Source organism: Genypterus blacodes, unplaced genomic scaffold (assembly GCF_046128005.1).
Source record: "Genypterus blacodes isolate CSIRO-AG114 ecotype Tasmania unplaced genomic scaffold, CSIRO-AGI_Gbla_v1 ptg000036l_1, whole genome shotgun sequence".
In the NCBI taxonomy this organism is placed as follows: Eukaryota; Metazoa; Chordata; class Actinopteri; order Ophidiiformes; family Ophidiidae; genus Genypterus; species Genypterus blacodes.
Genome location: NW_027466849.1, coordinates 1153248 through 1171148, shown reverse-complemented (window position 1 = coordinate 1171148; position 17901 = coordinate 1153248). Strand labels below are relative to the sequence as shown.

General features: G+C 40.0%; 1 protein-coding gene and 1 pseudogene across 1 annotated transcript; both read left to right on the top strand.

Annotated features, from left to right (window-relative positions):
• Positions 1–1877: 1877 nt before the first annotated feature.
• Positions 1878–4714, top strand: LOC142996057 (V-type proton ATPase subunit d 1-like; annotated as a pseudogene).
• A 573-nt stretch (positions 4715–5287) lies between these two features.
• LOC142995988 (forkhead box protein N5-like) lies at positions 5288–9623 on the top strand. Its single transcript, XM_076146853.1, is given in 6 exon segments — positions 5288–5411; positions 7269–7361; positions 7641–7990; positions 8539–8666; positions 8757–8989; positions 9595–9623. Coding segments are annotated over 6 exon segments (957 nt in total).
• Positions 9624–17901: the final 8278 nt, after the last annotated feature.

Here is a 17901-nt window from a genome sequence, read left to right as displayed (position 1 = left end):
GCCCTTTATTGTTTTGCACTATCCCCTCTGCTGCTGTAACAATGTCAATTTCCCCATTGTAGGACGAACCCTCCAGGACCTGTACGCCTCCTGGACCCTGTGGCGGGCAGGCAAGATTGTGGCCGACCCCTCCCACCCTGCACACAAACTGTTCGTAACCCTCCCCTCTGGCAGGAGGCTGAGGTCCATCAGGACCAAAACCTCACGCCCCAAATTCAGCTTCTTCCCTTCTGCAGTGGGCCTCATCAACAAGGCCCGGGTATTCTACTGACCACATACATTACTTTAGCAACTTGCACGTTTAGTCGCAATGTGGAATAAAAGCAGCGTGTAGAAGCAGAATCTGTATCTCTTCATCTCTTATGAACCTCGCTTACAGTTAATCTTTCATTTAGTTGATAAAAAAAAGCCTGGAACAATTTCATGGGCCACCAATGAATTACTTTTCAAACACATTAAATGATTTTCATCAACAAGAAAACCTCTTTAAACATGTATATGAATTCCTCTCAAATAGTTCAGTCAAATGTGATGCATTAACATTATTAAAGTTAAAAAGGTTAAGGTAAGGTAAAATACAAATTCAAACTTAACTGTACTGATTACACTTTTTTGAGTACACAATTCTATCTTGCTTTCAGGAACTGGGATACCGAGTGAATACAATTGTTTTTCATTTTTTCCCAGTGAAAACTCAAACAACAGTACGTTATTGGAAGTCTTTATTTTGGATCAATCTTTAAATGTAATAAATTCATCTTTACAGACAGATTGTGAAATTGTATTTTTTTTTTTTTTTTTGCAATTTGTTTTTAATGAAGCAGATATTGTACATGACATTGTGCATACAGGTGAAGGGAATTTTGGAGATCATTTTTTATATAGAAAGAGGGGAAAGAGGAGAGAGAGAGATAGAGAGAAGGGAGGCAGGTTGTGATATCCCTACTATTGTTGTTGAACTTTATACATAGACCCTGAGGTAAAATACAAGTGGGCTGGAGTTGCAATGAAGTCATAGGGTCTGAAATTGTATTAATAATTTAAATTTAACGACGATTTATGATTTTAAAAACACATGAATTAATCAAATAATTACATTCAAGCACAAAAAAGTCTTTAATTACTCGAAAACATTGAAATTGTTCTTCTCCTTCTGTGACACTTTATTATAGCACATATTTTGCGTTTGGGCGTGCGTGCGTTGTTGGGCAAGAAACATATTAGCAGAATTTCACTTGGATTTGAATCCTGGATGATAAAGATGTCATTCAAGTTACTACAGATCAGCAGGTAGGCCTGCTTGTCATTCCAAAGGTCAAGACAAAGACCTCTGGAAATAGAAGCATATTCGTTCACGCTCCTTTTCTCTGGAACACACTTCCTGCACTCGTTAACGAGGCAGGATCCCTAGAAATGTTCAAATCCCGCCTAAAGACGCACCTCTTTTCAGTGCATTTTGATATCTGCTAAATGGGCAGGAAGCACAGTCTCCTACTTACAGGAGAGTGATTAGCCAACCCAAGTTCAGCTCAGGGTTCAGACAGACATTGTCCACTTTGGTTACTGATAGTGTCAGTGTAGTAAAAGGATGGGGCACATTAGCTGACTTTCTTTCTCCATCCTTCACTAACCCTCTCACCCTACATCCTACGTCTCCTGATGTCTACTGATCACCTCTCTAGGCCAAGGGTCAGCTGTTTTTCAGCTCCGTGGCTCCATGGCCGACAGACGGCTGCTTTCCCAGAGGGACTCAGGGGTGCTCCACCATCAGGAATCTGCCGCTCCCTCTGCCACCTTTCCAAACACGCAGACAACAGGTTTATGGCAGCTTCCTGGCTAATGAAGCGTCTCCTCTCACTGTGTCTGTCAAAGATGACAAGCTGAAGGAGAAGATGGTGGTGGAGTTTCGCAACATGAGGAACCAGTCGTATGAGCCACTGGCCAGTTTCATGGACTTCATCACGTAAGCGCTAAGCCAACATGTACATTAAAGGATTTTAGGTCATTTATGTCAGAACGAGGTGATAGATTTTATTAATGCAAGTTCTATTACTATGGAGATATCTAGCATTCAACCACAAGGTCTGGAGGTCTTTGAATGGACCCCTGAGGAACCCTTGTGTCTCAGTCTCAACTACTCAAATGTGAAGAGAATGTTCCTTCTCCTTATTGTCTCCCCCCATGATGACCTCAGGTACAGCTATATGATCGACAACGTCATCCTGCTGATCACAGGCACCCTGCACCAGCGGGCCATCTCTGAGCTGGTGCCTAAGTGCCACCCACTGGGCAGCTTCGAGCAGATGGAGGCAGTCAACATCGCTTGCTGTCGGTTTGACTCCACCTCCTTTGTTTTCAGCTGCATTCTTCCAGGACTGTATATCTGAACAGGACTTGGATGAGATGAACATTGAAATAATTCGTAACACGCTTTACAAGGTAACACCAAAGCCATAAGATCAACAGAAATCCTGAACATCTCAAAATCATCATATAATATACATTTGTGCAATTCCGGGGTGTTTGAATAGAACTGCAAATAGGATTAGTGAAATAAAGTCTTTACAATGACGTAGAAAGATTTAGCTTAATTCAAAATGTTTCTATTTTATATGGTCTGTGTTTGTCTTTAAATAAAAAAATGTTTTTGTCCTCAGGCTTACCTGGAGGCTTTTTATAAATTTTGCTCCAACCTGGGAGGAACCACCGCTGACACCATGTGCCCCATTCTGGAGGTGAGTGTCTTTAAGAGACCAAATGTCTCAAGCTACTGTTCCCTGAACTGCTTGGAGGAGGAACTACATGGATCCCTCAGTGAAGTACAGCACAGTGAAGATTATGAAATTGGAGACGGAGAAGTCTAATGAGTCGCATAACGAGTAATGTGTGGCATACCTGGTAGACAAGGGCTTAATTAAACCTCGGACCCATCAAGAAAATGTACTTCACAAGTTGCTATCAGCCAATAACGATAATATCCAGCTGGTGTCAATGTAAATATGCTGCATGTGTGTGGCTTTGGATCATGTTGTCTCATTCAGGGACGTTTCCCTGCTCTCTGTTACAGTTTGAGGCAGACAGGAGAGCCTTCATCATCACTATCAACTCGTTTGGCACTGAGCTGTCTAAGGAGGACCGTGCGAAGCTCTTCCCACACTGTGGCAAGCTTTACCCAGAAGGCCTCGCCCAGCTGGCCAGAGCAGATGACTACGAGCAGGTCAAGGCTGTGGCTGACTTCTACCCTGTGAGTCATCTGGACACCATCTCAGTTTATTCTAACAGTCGGCAGTTTGTCACGTTGTAATGAACTAATGTTGGTTCACATCATCCTCAGGAGTACAAGTTGCTGTTTGAGGGAGCTGGCAGCAACCCAGGAGACAAAACACTGGAGGATCGCTTCTTTGAACACGAGGTGACACACACAGACATTATCAATAGTTTCCTACTGAAACATGTAATATGCTAATTTATTGGCTTGCTCACTGCCTCTCACCCATCTTCCTCCTCTTCTCTCTCCTCATGCAGGTGAAGCTGAACAAGCTGGCCTTCCTCAACCAGTTCCACTTCAGTGTTTTCTATGCCTACGTCAAGCTGAAGGAGCAGGAGTGCAGGAACATAGTCTGGATTGCCGAGTGCATCGCCCAGCGCCACCGGGCAAAGATTGACAACTACATACCCATCTTTTGAGCCTCTTCTTCCTCCCTCCTCTTCCTCCTCCCCTTGTCATTTCACTCATTCCCATCCTGTACAGTGTCTCAGTCTCATCTCTGTGTTAAAGATCATGACAGGGTGATGCTACTTTCCCTCAGTTCTTCGCTCATAGGTGTTAATTGGTCCTCCTTCCAGCTGAGATGCTTCTTGTAATGTTGTTTCATATTCTTTACTGTTAACGTGTAGATCAAAAACACATAATCAAGGTTAATACTGAGTGAACAGATGAACAACAGTGAACATGAATTTAGTCTTGTAGAGGTGGTTGTTGCACGTTTGTTGCTATGGTGATCATTTGACTTTCAAACATTTGGCCCTGTTTGTCTTACCCGTTTGGACACTGTGACCTGTCTGGCACTCCCTCCACATCACGCATCACCTTAAGTCATTTGCAAATCGTGTTGTCCAGGAGTGAATCTCCTGTATTTAGATAGGACAAATCAGTGTGTAAATAAAAAGTGCTCCTACTTAAGGTCCTCATTATAATTCTGAAGTGTTTAAAGCGTGTAGACTCGGTTTCTGATCTTTCAAGCAAAGACGTAAACATTCCTCGACTCGGCATCATTCAGCTTGATTTATTTTTGCTTTTACTGATAAGTTTTGGCATTTCCACCAGTGAATGAGTGTGGGGTTCCTTAAAATCTAAGTGAAACACACAGACCTCACCAGACAGGTTGTTGAATCAGACTGTTGTTCGATATGAAAATACAACAGTTTAACGTGACTTTCCACTCTTTGTCTGTGTGAACTCTGAAGTCTCTGTAAATGAGTTTTACTGGATTAAAGCAAAATGTATGTAAGCAAATTAAAATGTTTAAACTTAATGATATATACAGTATATATAGATAGATATTTAAAGATGTTTATTGATTTGTTCATTCTCACGCTGTAAAAAAAAAGAAAGAGAAAATAATGTGTTATTGTTTCGATCCGTTTGTTGTGAAATGTGTGTTGTAAATGTAACAAATAAAGGAAAGTGCACCTCAGTCTGCTGTGGTACAGATGCTGATCTCACGTCTCAATGCTGGTCTGTATGAAATGCTACGCTTCCCATGATTGTTTGCGGTATGTTAAGAGAATCATCAACAAATGTCAGTAAGATGAAAGGAAAGAATTAGGATGTGCAAATACTGCATATAGCCACAGATTTCACATTTACATTAATTCCGCTGTTCTGCTGCGGTATAGTCCGTATGTGGTATGTGGTGGGAGTCGTAAACCTAATACTTGCATATGATGCTTCTGGAATAAGCTGGAGTCAAGTTTGAATGTTGTTTTTTTGAATTGTCCCAACTTAAATACATTGTAAAGAAATACATATTACAGCGAGAGATTTATGTGCTTGTGTTTCAAAAGTGTGTTATAGAAGTGTCAGTGAAACCCAGAACCCCAGCAATGGGGTATGATAAAAGAAGAATCTATGTTTTGTAATTCTATGTTAATCACTTGGGTTCCATGGAGTCCAATCAGTGCTGTGGCAGCTGCAGCATATCCAGCCTGCAGGTCTGCAACCTGCTCCTCTTTGTCAGTAAGATTCCTCTGGAAATCTGGATCAGACCTGTCAACCCGCTGAGCCATGACCTTACAGCTTCAGACTAGAGGAGGTATCTTTGGCCTGCATGGATCCACAGGCCTGACTGACTGGGACATGTACAATGAGATGAAGCTAACAACAACAACAGATCAGTTCTACCAAGAAGGTGAGACACAGGCTTCCTCTTCAGGGTTTAGACAATTACCATGTGATTTAAGTTCTGGATCTCGATTGACATTTTATCTTAATTCTGACATAGCTCAGTCCAGTCATTCACTTCCATTTATTTCCAAACAGACTCATTCATTTCAGGTGTCACACAAATCAGCTATAGAGGCTTTTGATTGAGTCAAGGTCATCCAAGCTACAATCAGAACTTCAGAGGAGGAAAGTCGTTAAGTACATTTACTCAGGTTCCACAGTTGTAGGTACTGGCACAGCTTTCTGAATCAAGATTGAAGTATTTTATATGGACAAGTTGTGTTGTGCAATGAGTTTCGTAGTCTGCACATATTCAGCAGATATAGAGATATATTAGATAAGATATATATATATATATTAGATAAGATATAAGATATATATATACACACTACTCAAAAAGTTAGGGATATTCGGTTTTCAGGTGAAATTTCAGGATGAACCTTTTGACTTTTCAATGCACATGTCCAACTGTTTAATGTTTCAGTACTTTTTTTGCACAACTTGCTGTTCTCTAACAAGGAGCTTAACGGTAAAATTCACAACAGGGGTTTGATCCATGAATCGACCAATAAATGTCCTGGTTCAATCAGAAATGGTATTTAAACAGTCCTCCTCATCATGCTGTTTACATTTTGACATCATCATGAGACCAAGACGACACGTAACAACTGATCAACAGTACCTCGCCATTGCGAGGCTTCAAACAGAATGTTCTCAGACGGAAGTGGCCACTGAGCTTAGAGTGTCACAGAGTGTCATCAGCAGGTTGCAACGGAGAGACTGGAAGAGTCACAGAAAGGCATAGAAGTGGACGTCCTTTGGCCACATCCCACACTGATGACCGCTTCATTGTGTGTTCCTGCGGAACCGGATGATGAATGCCACTCAACTCCAGGCACATTTAAGGGTGGTGAGAGGCACCCAAGTGTCAGACCATTCGAAACCGTTAACATCAGTGTGGTCTCTGTACTAGACAAACTGCAAGGGTACCTGACCACATCACCAGGCACAGGCGTCATCGTCTGGCATGGACCAGGGAGCATTCCGTCTGAGAACATCCTGTTTGAAGCCTCGCAATGGCAAAGGTACTGTTGATCAGTTGTTACGTGTCGTCTTGGTCTCATGATGTCAAAATGTGAACAGCATGACGAGGAGGACTGTTTAATACCAATTCTGATTGAACCAGGACATTCATGGTCAATTCATGGATCAAACCCCTGTTGTGAATTTTACCGTTAAGCTCCTTGTTAGAGAACAGCAAGTTGTGCAAAAAAAGTATTGAAACATTAAACAGTTGGACATGTGCATTGAAAAGTCTATTATATTATTATATTGAAAGTGCATTTTAGGTTCATCCTGAAATTTCACCCGAAAGCCGAATATCCCTAACTTTTTGTGAGTAGTGTATATCAAAAACAACTGAAGTCAACAAGACATAACAGATTGTTACCTTAATACATATGCTTCACAGCCTTTTATTGGGAAGTATATCTGTGCAACCACAGTAGATATGATTATTAACATTTTACCTTCAAAAGATACTTTACATACATAGAATATATTCCATTCCACATTCCATTAATCAATCTAAAGTAGTAAAATTGGTGCCAGTCGGAGCAGCTACAGCATTAAAGTGGTGCGTGCATCAATGCTCATCAATCTGAAAGGGGCTGTTCTTCATGATGAAGACTCAGTAAGTTGCCATCACTGTAAAACGTTCTGTGGTGGCAACATACTCAGTTCTGTTCACGGTTTCACACTCAGGAACAAATGTCACTGGAGGTGAATAAAGCTGATGGCTATTTTTGTGCATCCCTGACAGATGACATGGTGAACGATCAGTACCTGGTCCAGTGGCACTATGCGAGAATCTCAAGAAAAAAAGATGAGTGCATTTGGCACGACCGGACATCAGGTGAATAGAGGGGAAATGTTCATCAATTTTTCAGTAAATTGAATGTAGGGATTTCACTCCTCAGTAGGGAACCTTGTCTCTGGTTTGTAGAATATTCAATGGCTCTGCATTGCAAAGCATTGGAAATAATTTCTTTTTTAATTTATGTCAAGAAAATCAGACATTTGACTCACTTATAGACAGAACAAATGTCTGTGTTGCTCTTTTGTAAGACTCTTCTTTTCTTAAGAGGATATTGCAGCACTTTGAATGTGTGGCTATGACTTTTCTGTTCATCAGACTCATTTGTGCAGCCAAACCTGTGGCTGATAGTGGATCCAAACCTTGCCTGTCCCATCCAGTATGCAGAAAACACAGCAGATCAGCAGATGATATGTGTACCTGCTGAGGACGTCCACATGCCTCACCAGGAGCCTGCAGAGACTCAACCATCACGCAACTCAGAGTGGCTGGTGAAGACTCCAGTATCCCTTCAGTGTAAAAGGAAAATCAATTAAGTCATTCAGACAGCGGCGTGAGTGTGTGTGTATGTAACCCCCTTTTAGATCAAAGATGAAGAAGGTTACAGTGATTTACATGCATGTCGACCAGCCAAGAGTGGACGCAAGGGGAGGACCCCCAAACCCAGGGTGAGGATGCTGAGGTTGGCCCAGGGAAGGTTCCTCTTTAATGATGTACAGAGCATTTACAATGCTGCCATATTGATTCACTGTCATTTAACAGATGGTCCATCCCAAACCGCCATGTTCGCTCACTCACTAGATGGCCTTTCCTTCTAAAAGTTAAGGTTCTCCTTGCACCAAGACTGATATTCTTGGAAATAATCACCACACTTAAACTTGCCCTCATCTACATACAGGACATCAGGGTTTGCATGTACAGTCAATGTTTGTGAGTCGTTTCAGCCGTTTATGACTGGTCACATCCAGAAAATCCCTCAAAGACCCCTTAAAGTTCTTAAATAATTAGACTGAATGTCCTTTGATCATTTTGGTATCATATTAGGATGTAACATTTCCTCTCTGTGGTTACTAAGATTTACCTGTAGTCAATGATATGACATTCAACCTTTTTTGAAGACCAGAAGAAAGACTTTCAGCTTTGAAAGTGAAATGAACCCATAACATTACAATGTTGAAAAGCATTTGAATAATTCCTAGTTTCTGCTTAGTCCCAGAACTGTAAGGTCATGAAGATGGGAGGCTGGCCACGGCCGCCAGTAAATTACTGCATCCTCATCGCCATGGCGCTCAGCAGCAGCCATACTGGGAGCCTCAACGTCCAGCAGATTTACAACTTCACCAGGTCATTATCACCGAGAAAAAAGTGTTGGTTTGAGGTTCTTGTGATTGCAACTGAAAGTCTCACAGATCTTCCCTCGTGGCATTTTCCCAGAGAGCACTTCCCCTTCTTCCAGACGGCTCCAGATGGCTGGAAAAACACCATCCGACATAACTTGTGCTTCAGCAACAGCTTTCGAAAGACCCCCCACCAGCTGTGCAGGGACGGCAAGAGGAAGTCGTGTTTGTGGCACTTGACACTGGACGGCCGGCGGCGACTGAGGGATGAGATTCACATGTTGTCGGGAGAGTCATTCAGAATGCTGAAGAGGAGCATGTCCCACCCTGGTTAGTGACACCTCAACATGATGGGATCAAAGCCTGACTCGATTATCCAATCTGTTTTATCAGCTTTCTTTTTGGTTCTAGAAATACAGCCTCCTTTCTCTCTTTCCCTCTGGCTCTCTGCCTCTCTTCGAAAAAGGTTAAACAATAACAATGATTATACAACCTTCTCTCCCTTTCTCTCTCTCTCCTTTCCCCCCTCTTTCTGTATAAAAAATATCTCAAAAATGTCCCATAACTGTAATGTCAATGCTTCAATAAAAATATACACAAAAAATAAATACAGTTTAGAGTTTAAGGGTAAGCATATATATATATATATATAAGCATATATATATATATATATATATATATATATATATATATATATATATATATATATATATATATATATATATATATATATATATATCTCTCTCCATAAATCAGCATTGGGCTGAAACATGTCGGGGTGTGTCGCTACATTAACTTGTCTGCACGTTACACTTCCTAATTTGGACATGACAGGACATAGCGCACCATAGCACACTGCAGATTTAACATGATCAAAGGATGGATTATAAGAAAAAGATTTTTTAACTAATGACTGATGTCTCTTTTTTTTCCAGATATGGTTCAGACATTGTTTGCTCTGTGATCCGAGGTCCAAGTGCAGTAGAAACATCAAACAATGAATCTGGGCTTGCACAATATGTTTCTTTGATATATTTTTATTTAGTACACTTTTTCAACTTTTCTTTTGCCATTCTTGTAAATATCTGAAGATCCATAAGAAGAGTTTTGATTTACTAATTACTGAAACAGAAAGTAAAGTACAGTCTGTATCTACATGTACTAAATGTGATATAGTCATGAAATGGCCTGAAAAAATAAAGTTTTCCTTGTTTGTGGTGCATCGGGTTAGTCTGTCACGTAAAATGCTGAGTTGAGTAAACAGAGGGAAATTAGTTTGGGGAATGAACCATTTGAATGACCCCAAAAGCACAAGTTTCTGGTTTGAATCTTGCAGCAATAGTGTGTTAATGTGTCCTTGTAGAAACATCAAAATAGGAAGCAGGTCAATATCATTCAACCATGTTAATGACAAAAAGGACAAAAATAACTAAAGACTCATAGCCTTTTGATATTGGTCAATTCCAAATCTATGCCAGTACTAAGGAGAGGCAAACAGGCCCGCATGCTTGTTGCTGATGTATCTCTGGGAAAGTACATTCTTCTGTGGGTGTAGATAAATTATCCTTTTTGCCAGTAGTCAAATTGCTGAGCTGATGGTTGACACAAAAGTGTCTGCCAGTCAAATTACTGCCATACCTGTTAAAATAGTATTCCAGAGTCAAATGAGTTGAAGTTTATAAGTGTTGGAGGATGAGTTCAATGTTGGGACATGATTCATTCTCACTTAGCTCAGCTCAGCGTGTAAGCAGATACTGAGGACAAAGCAACAGGACAGGTAACAACACTTAAAATGGCAATGGTAAAATTTGATTTCTTAAATGTCTTGTGTTCAAATGGGAGAAGGCAACAAGGAGGATTAATCTTGTAAACTCTGAAGCTCCAGTTTGATGGTGTCCTATTCCAGTACTCTCAGCACCATCCTCTCAACAGTGACATCCATTTAAAATCTGGGATTTTTTAAAAATATAAACCTGGAAATAAAAGGTTCTAGGATTTAAAAAAAAAAGAGTAAAACATAGAAGATGATGGGTGCTGGTTTGGCTCTTTGTGAAGGGATTCATACTGCCACAGGATAATGACCAAAACATACCTCAAAACTTTGCAACTACTTGAAGACCAAAAAATAGCAAGGAGTGCTGACTGCCACGCACTTTCCGCCAATTTGGATTTGAAACCAAACAGATGTATAAGCAGAATCTGTATCTTTTCATCTGTTATGAACTTCACATACAATTATCTTCCCTGGGCTCATTTCATATGACACAGATGAAATATTTGTTTTAATATTTCACAATCACTGACTGAGATTTACATTTTATAGGCTGTGGATTTTTAACTAGCAACTCCACAGAAGTGGCAGGGCTGAATTCATAAGATAATCCTTTATTCGTCCCACAACGGGGAAATTCACAATTCACAGGAACCACAACCTGACCCTGAACTAATGCTGAAAAAGCTATTAACTCTGCGCCAACATAGACCTGCTATCTCAACACGGCTCTGCTCTGTTAAATATGCAGGCCAAGCTGAGATAAGATAAACAGTATGTTGCAAACACATGAAATGATTCTCATTAGGAAGAAAACCTCTTTAAACATGTATTTGAATTCCTCTCAATTCAATACATTCAAATGTGATGCTCTCTGTCTCTACCACAGCAGAACTGTGTTAATGAAGATGGGGAGCAGCCTCCCAGCACACTTTCTGGTCCCTCTGTTCCTTTGCAGTGCTGTGTCTGCTCAATGGTCGTCTGTGATTGATAGACGTTACGAACAGTTTCCAGATCATCAAACCTGGGAGGATGCCAGAGCACTCTGCAAGTGAGTGAAGTTCACTTATTAGCAACCTTATCAAAGTTAGTTTTGGTAAAATACAAATTAAAGCTTAACTATACTTCACTAAGCTACAGCTTTTTCTGGTATTCTAACTTGCTCTCAGGGATTGGGACACAAAGTGAATACAATTAATTGCATGTTATTTGCTATTGAAACACAATAAGTAGGTAATAACAAATGGTACATTTTGAGACTGCTTGGAAGTCTTTATTTTGGAAGTCCATCTTTTAATTCATTCATGAATGTAATGATTTTGTTGTTTTTATCAATCCCTTTCTGATCTTTTTGAAATATATAAATTAGTTAATATATCCAAGCACTTAAGAGTCTATAAATACTCCACTGGTGCACTGCTACTTCACAAAATGCAGGCAAGGAGACAAAATCATTGAAATTGAAAAGAAACAAAATTTGTAGAATTTGAGATGGATTTGGATAATAGTTTTAGAACATTTTATAAAATTTATTTTTAGCCCATACGCAACCATTCAGACATACTGCATTTAGCCATAGCTGGGTGCTGCTGCCAACAGTATACCATCTAGCTAAGGTTGTGCTGATTCAGTAAAGAACAAACACTTTTACTGTATCTTCAATAGCTGTGGAGTCCAAATAATATTGATAGAAATGTAATTCAAGTTAGTGCAGATAGATTTTCAAGGTGTAAAGGAGTCAGATTTTAAGTCAAATATACAAAAATTCATAGTTTGAGTATTTTGGCAAGTAGTTGGATTGACATGTTTGGCTTTGACAGAGGTTTGCGCTGTCTTTTCCAACAGATCACACAACAGTGAACTGGCCTACATCTACACGAGCCGTTTTATTCCTGTGCATTCGTATTTTATTTGGATGCCCCTGTCCAGATCAGATGTAAACTCAGAGTGGAAATGGCAAAATGGGACCCTATTCACCAGTTTCTGGGCACCTGGTGAGCCGAACACCACAGACACATGTGGTCTGTTGGAACTACCCATATACAGGTGATTATTGTTGTTGTTGTTGTTGTTGTTGTTATTATTATTATTATTATTACTATTATTATCATTATTATTATTATTATTATTATTATTATTATTATTTGTTTAGATATATAAATAGTGTTTATTTTTGAATATTGAGAAAAAGGGTTAGGGTTAGGGTAAGAACATCTCAAAATAAACTGAAACACCTGAGCTGAACATTTTCCAAAATACTATGTGAAGTAATCATTTATTTAACTGTATATTGTTACAATTTTCTATGTGTGGAGAAATACAACCATATAATATAGTTTATGTGAGGATGTAGCATGGAGTAAAAGAACACTAGATCCGAGTGCAAGGAGGAGACAGGGAGAACCAAAAGATGTACAGAAAAGCTGTTTTGATAGTAGAACACTCAGAAACAGACAATGCTAGAAAGTTAGGAATACAGGCAAAAACATAACTGGTACAAAATAAACTGAATAATAAACCTGAACTACTAAGAGAGCAACACCAAAGAAACTAAACTCAAACACTTGATTATAGAACACTGGACATTTGTTTACACTTATAATTCACAGTGACTGTGCCAGTATTGATGCAGATGTTTTCAGTGCTGTATTTGGATACATTCTGTTTACCTAATTGGCCAAGTACCCTAGCTGTGTTTGTTGTTGTGTGTGGTCTTGAGGAGTTGAAGCTTATAAAAGAAGAGTTTTCTTTAGCTCTTCAACCGAGCTTGAATTACAGTGCTCCTGCACTGCCTAATTCCAGGTGAGGGAAAGGCGCAGATTAAATACTCACAAGACAGGTAACATAAAGGAACAGGTGAGGACAATTACACAGAACAATCTAGAACACAGGAAGACAGGAAACACAAGTGCAGGCAGTACATCTACAGAAACAACAGGAAAACAATACTACAAAATAAAAATGAAGATGAAAAAAGACACCAAAACACGGGATCATAAGAGTTTCTTCTCTGAAATAGAAGCCAAATAAATGAAAAGGTAATGAATCTCAAACTCTACTTAAAAGGCTGTAATACTATATATTTCTAGACTTACTACTCACATGTGGTGGAAGAAATTCTGTTGGTGGCAGCAATGAGCTATATAGAGCAACAACAGGTCTATGAAAGAAAATAAAGGAATAGAAGACCACCAATCAGTATGAACTTACAATATAGACATGCAGTAAGACTATGCAGGCCTTAAGACTTAAGAAATCAACATTGTGAGCATTTATGAGGCTGTGAAATAAATAATAATATTTGTTTGAGCTTGAAAATAAATAAAGTAAGGCTGTTTCTGACACGAAAACTCCACAACATACCTCAGCACCATGAACATTTGCTTTGGAGGTATTATTTTTTTCCCACGTGTATCTTTGTAGTTTTGTATTGTGACTTATAATGTGTTCTTCCAAAATGTCAAGTTTGATGCTGCATCACCTTCCTATTTATAATATTGTTGTTCATGTTTCTATTGAAAGCTTTCACGGCGCCAGTTGTGATAGTTCACACTTCTTCCAATGCGGGAGGAAGCATCCTAATCACATAACATACTATGTGGTGCCAGAGCTAAAGAGATGGGATGAATACCCTGCATACTGCGAAGAGGTTTTCGAGCCGTCTGGTTCTCATGAGTTCGTAACCTTTCCAGCCTGGATAGGACTGCACAAAGAGGGTAATGACTGACACACCGAGGACATTTACCTTTAACCTGTTATTGTTTGTATGAAGTATAGCTGCATGTGTATATATTATGTGGACAACAAATCTCATATCAGAAATAAAGACTTGAGGACTGAAGACTTAATATTAGGCAATGAAAAAATGTCAATATAAAAATTATAGAGCTGCAAATGATTTACCAATCCTGTACTTTTTTATATTTTATGTCCAAACCACACACTTGATGGGTGTAATTTGCGCTGGGCAAGGATAAACAATAAATCATTCCTCCAAAACCGATTTCTGTGGTTGGCTGTGTTGGCATTTCCAGCATATTTGTGATTGTTTTACATGCCTTGTTTCATAGTTGAGCATTGGAGCAAACTTGAAACAAGATATGCAGCAAATGAAAAAGAGCAGCCAACTCAACAAGTGACATGGTTCTCCATTACTCAGAAGATTTAAGATTTAAGATTTAAGATACTTTATTTGTCAGGTCACATGCAATTCACAATGTTTATCACATGCAACTTGAAATTTGTCTTGCAAGAGGATAAACTTACTTAAGGCCTCTGTAGAAAATGTTTGAAGTGTTTTGCTTTATTGATTGAGAATATAAAACATTTTGAAAGCTTTGTCAAAAATCACAAATTATTGTGTGGCATTTAAACATTACATTACATTACGATCATTTGGCAGACGCTTTTATCCAAAGCGACTTACATTATATTACCACCCTTCGCAGAGGGGGGAGGAATTGAGGGTTTGGTGCCTTGCTCAGGGGCACCTCGGCAGGGGCTCGAACCGGCGACCCTCCAGTTCCCAAGCGGAAGCACTACGCACTGAGCCTCTGCCTCCGTTGCTATACATAGTGCCAAATGTTTCTAATGTCTACATCCTACATGTGTTAACAAATGGAATGCTCGTGTTCAGGGATGCATGAAGCTGAGAACAGCTGGTGAACAATAAGAAGCGATGAAGGTTAGGGTAGTAGTGCCAGTAAAAACTTCAATCTATTTTCACCCCTGATAACAGGTGGACCATTTAATGACTGAGGAGGGATAAAGCATGAGAATATAGATTCCTCTTCATCTGTGCCAGTTTTAATGACATACAAGAATACAAGTTGAAAAACTCAAATCAAGCCAGAATCAGCTCACTAAACATCCAACCATCTGTCTGCAGGAGGTGAATGGGAGTGGTCAACTGGGTCATCGTACTCTGGAAACTTGTCTCCTGATCTATCAGAAAACAGCGATTGTGTCTCCATCACTGTTGGAGGCCGAGAGATTACTGCTCGAAAATGCTCCACCAAGCTTCCATATGTTTGCTTCGATGACAACATGATCCTAGTGAAGGAGAACAAGACCTGGGAGGAGGCACTGGAGCACTGCAGAAACATGTTCGACGACGTTTATTACTACAGATATTATCATAATTTCTATAGATACTATTATAATAATTTCTTAGGCTTTGGACATGACATATTGAGTGTGCAGCCTGGAGACGAGGTCCGCTACAAGCTCTGGGAGGCGACCACTGACGAGGTGGGTTAGTCACCAGTTACTGTTACCAAGATGTTTCTCTATATTTAACCTACTCCCTCTACTCCTACTCTTAAAAGGTTGTATGTAGGCTTTGTATGTTGTCGGCATTGCATGATCTGTGCTGATTGGGACTCAAACCTGCTCAAACCTCATTGGGTGTGAGATACTGCATATGGGAACTGTGGGAGTGGACCTGTGAAGACATCTAGTTGTTTCTTCTCCCCAGGTGTGGGTGGGGCTGCATTTCTTGGCTGGTCAATGGATGTGGGTAAATAGGCAGCCCCTGAGGTACTATCACCTCCCCTCCTGCCCCCTCGAGGATCAGCACTGTGGAGTGGTAACCATGTATGGGACAGCTGATGTGGAGACCAGGAAATGCTCAGAAAAGAAAAACTTCCTCTGCTACAAGAAGTGGTAGTAAAGTTGAATCTAGGCAGAGTGTTTTCCTGATATACCTATACAGCACTGTGCAAACATTTTATTTTATTTTAGAATGCTTGCAAAAATAATGCTATAGGCAGTTTTTATCAAACACCTTCCTCTAAAGTCCAATAACCAGAAAGATATTGTTGTGCTACGTTCTCTGACTTGTTGTTGTAAAGCACACTGTAAACTTTGAATTAGAATGACACATTACAATCATGTACAGTCTATTGCAATTATTATAAGCCATTATTTAACTGAGTGTGTTTTGTTTTAAATGTATGTTATTGTGATTAATCATAATTCTTATAACCTGTTTATTGAGTTTGAAGAGCCCCTGAAGGTTCCTGGGTTTCATCAGGTGCAGCAGCCTTTGATTTGTCTACTGAGTATAACCACTCCTACTGCTCAATGTAAAGTCTGATGTCACAGGAAATGCAAACAGGCAAAAGTAGCTCTGTGATTCACTGACAATTTCAAGGCCATTGATTTTAATTAATGAGACATTAAAAAACGAGTATAGTTAAACTAAGATAGTGATTTCATTCTAAAGATCTGTATTTGATTCTCACCTCATCTTTGCAATAAAATATTTATTTATTGATCTTTTTATTCATCATTTCTTTCATCATTTCTTTCTTCCGGTGAACATCCAGGGAACGGACATTGAGATTGTAAAATCGTTCAAGTACCTCGTTGTTCATCTGAAGGATAAACTGGACTGGTCGGACAATTGCACTGCTCTCTACAAGAAAGGACAGAGCAGACTCTTTCTAATAAGGAGACTCCAGTGTTTTGGAGGGGAGGGGGCTCTCATCTTCTATGGAGCGGCCTGCTGGAGCACTGGCATTTCAGCCACTGACAGGAAGAGACTGAACAGACTGGTGAAGAAGTCCAGCTCTGTTCAGGGCTGCCCTCTGGTGGAGGTGGTGGGGGGCAGGAGGATGATGGCCAAGCTGTCCCATCCCTATATGAGTCTCTAACGCCCCAATGCAGCTGGTTCAGTGACCGGCTGCTTCACTAGCGGTGTCTCATGGAGAGATACTGCAGATCTTTCCTTCCTGTAGCAGTCAGACTCTTCAATAAGCACTCCTCCCAGTAAACTTGGTCAAAAACGGAAACACTGTGCAATATCCCGATGTGCAATATGTAACCTATTCATCGACATGCACTTTCCATCCATATATTGTTGTTCTTTTGTTAGGCTCTTGTTTTTCTTAATGCCCTTTATTGTTTTGCACTATCCCCTCTGCTGCTGTAACAATGTCAATTTCCCCATTGTAGGACGAACCCTCCAGGACCTGTACGCCTCCTCGACCCTGTGGCGGGCAGGCAAGATTGTGGCCGACCCCTCCCACCCTGCACACAAACTGTTCGTAACCCTCCCCTCTGGCAGGAGGCTGAGGTCCATCAGGACCAAAACCTCACGCCCCAAATTCAGCTTCTTCCCTTCTGCAGTGGGCCTCATCAACAAGGCCCGGGTATTCTACTGACCACATACATTACTTTAGCAACTTGCACGTTTAGTCGCAATGTGGAATAAAAGCAGCGTGTAGAAGCAGAATCTGTATCTCTTCATCTCTTATGAACCTCGCTTACAGTTAATCTTTCATTTAGTTGATAAAAAAAAGCCTGGAACAATTTCATGGGCCACCAATGAATTACTTTTCAAACACATTAAATGATTTTCATCAACAAGAAAACCTCTTTAAACATGTATATGAATTCCTCTCAAATAGTTCAGTCAAATGTGATGCATTAACATTATTAAGTTAAAAGGTTAAGGTAAGGTAAAATA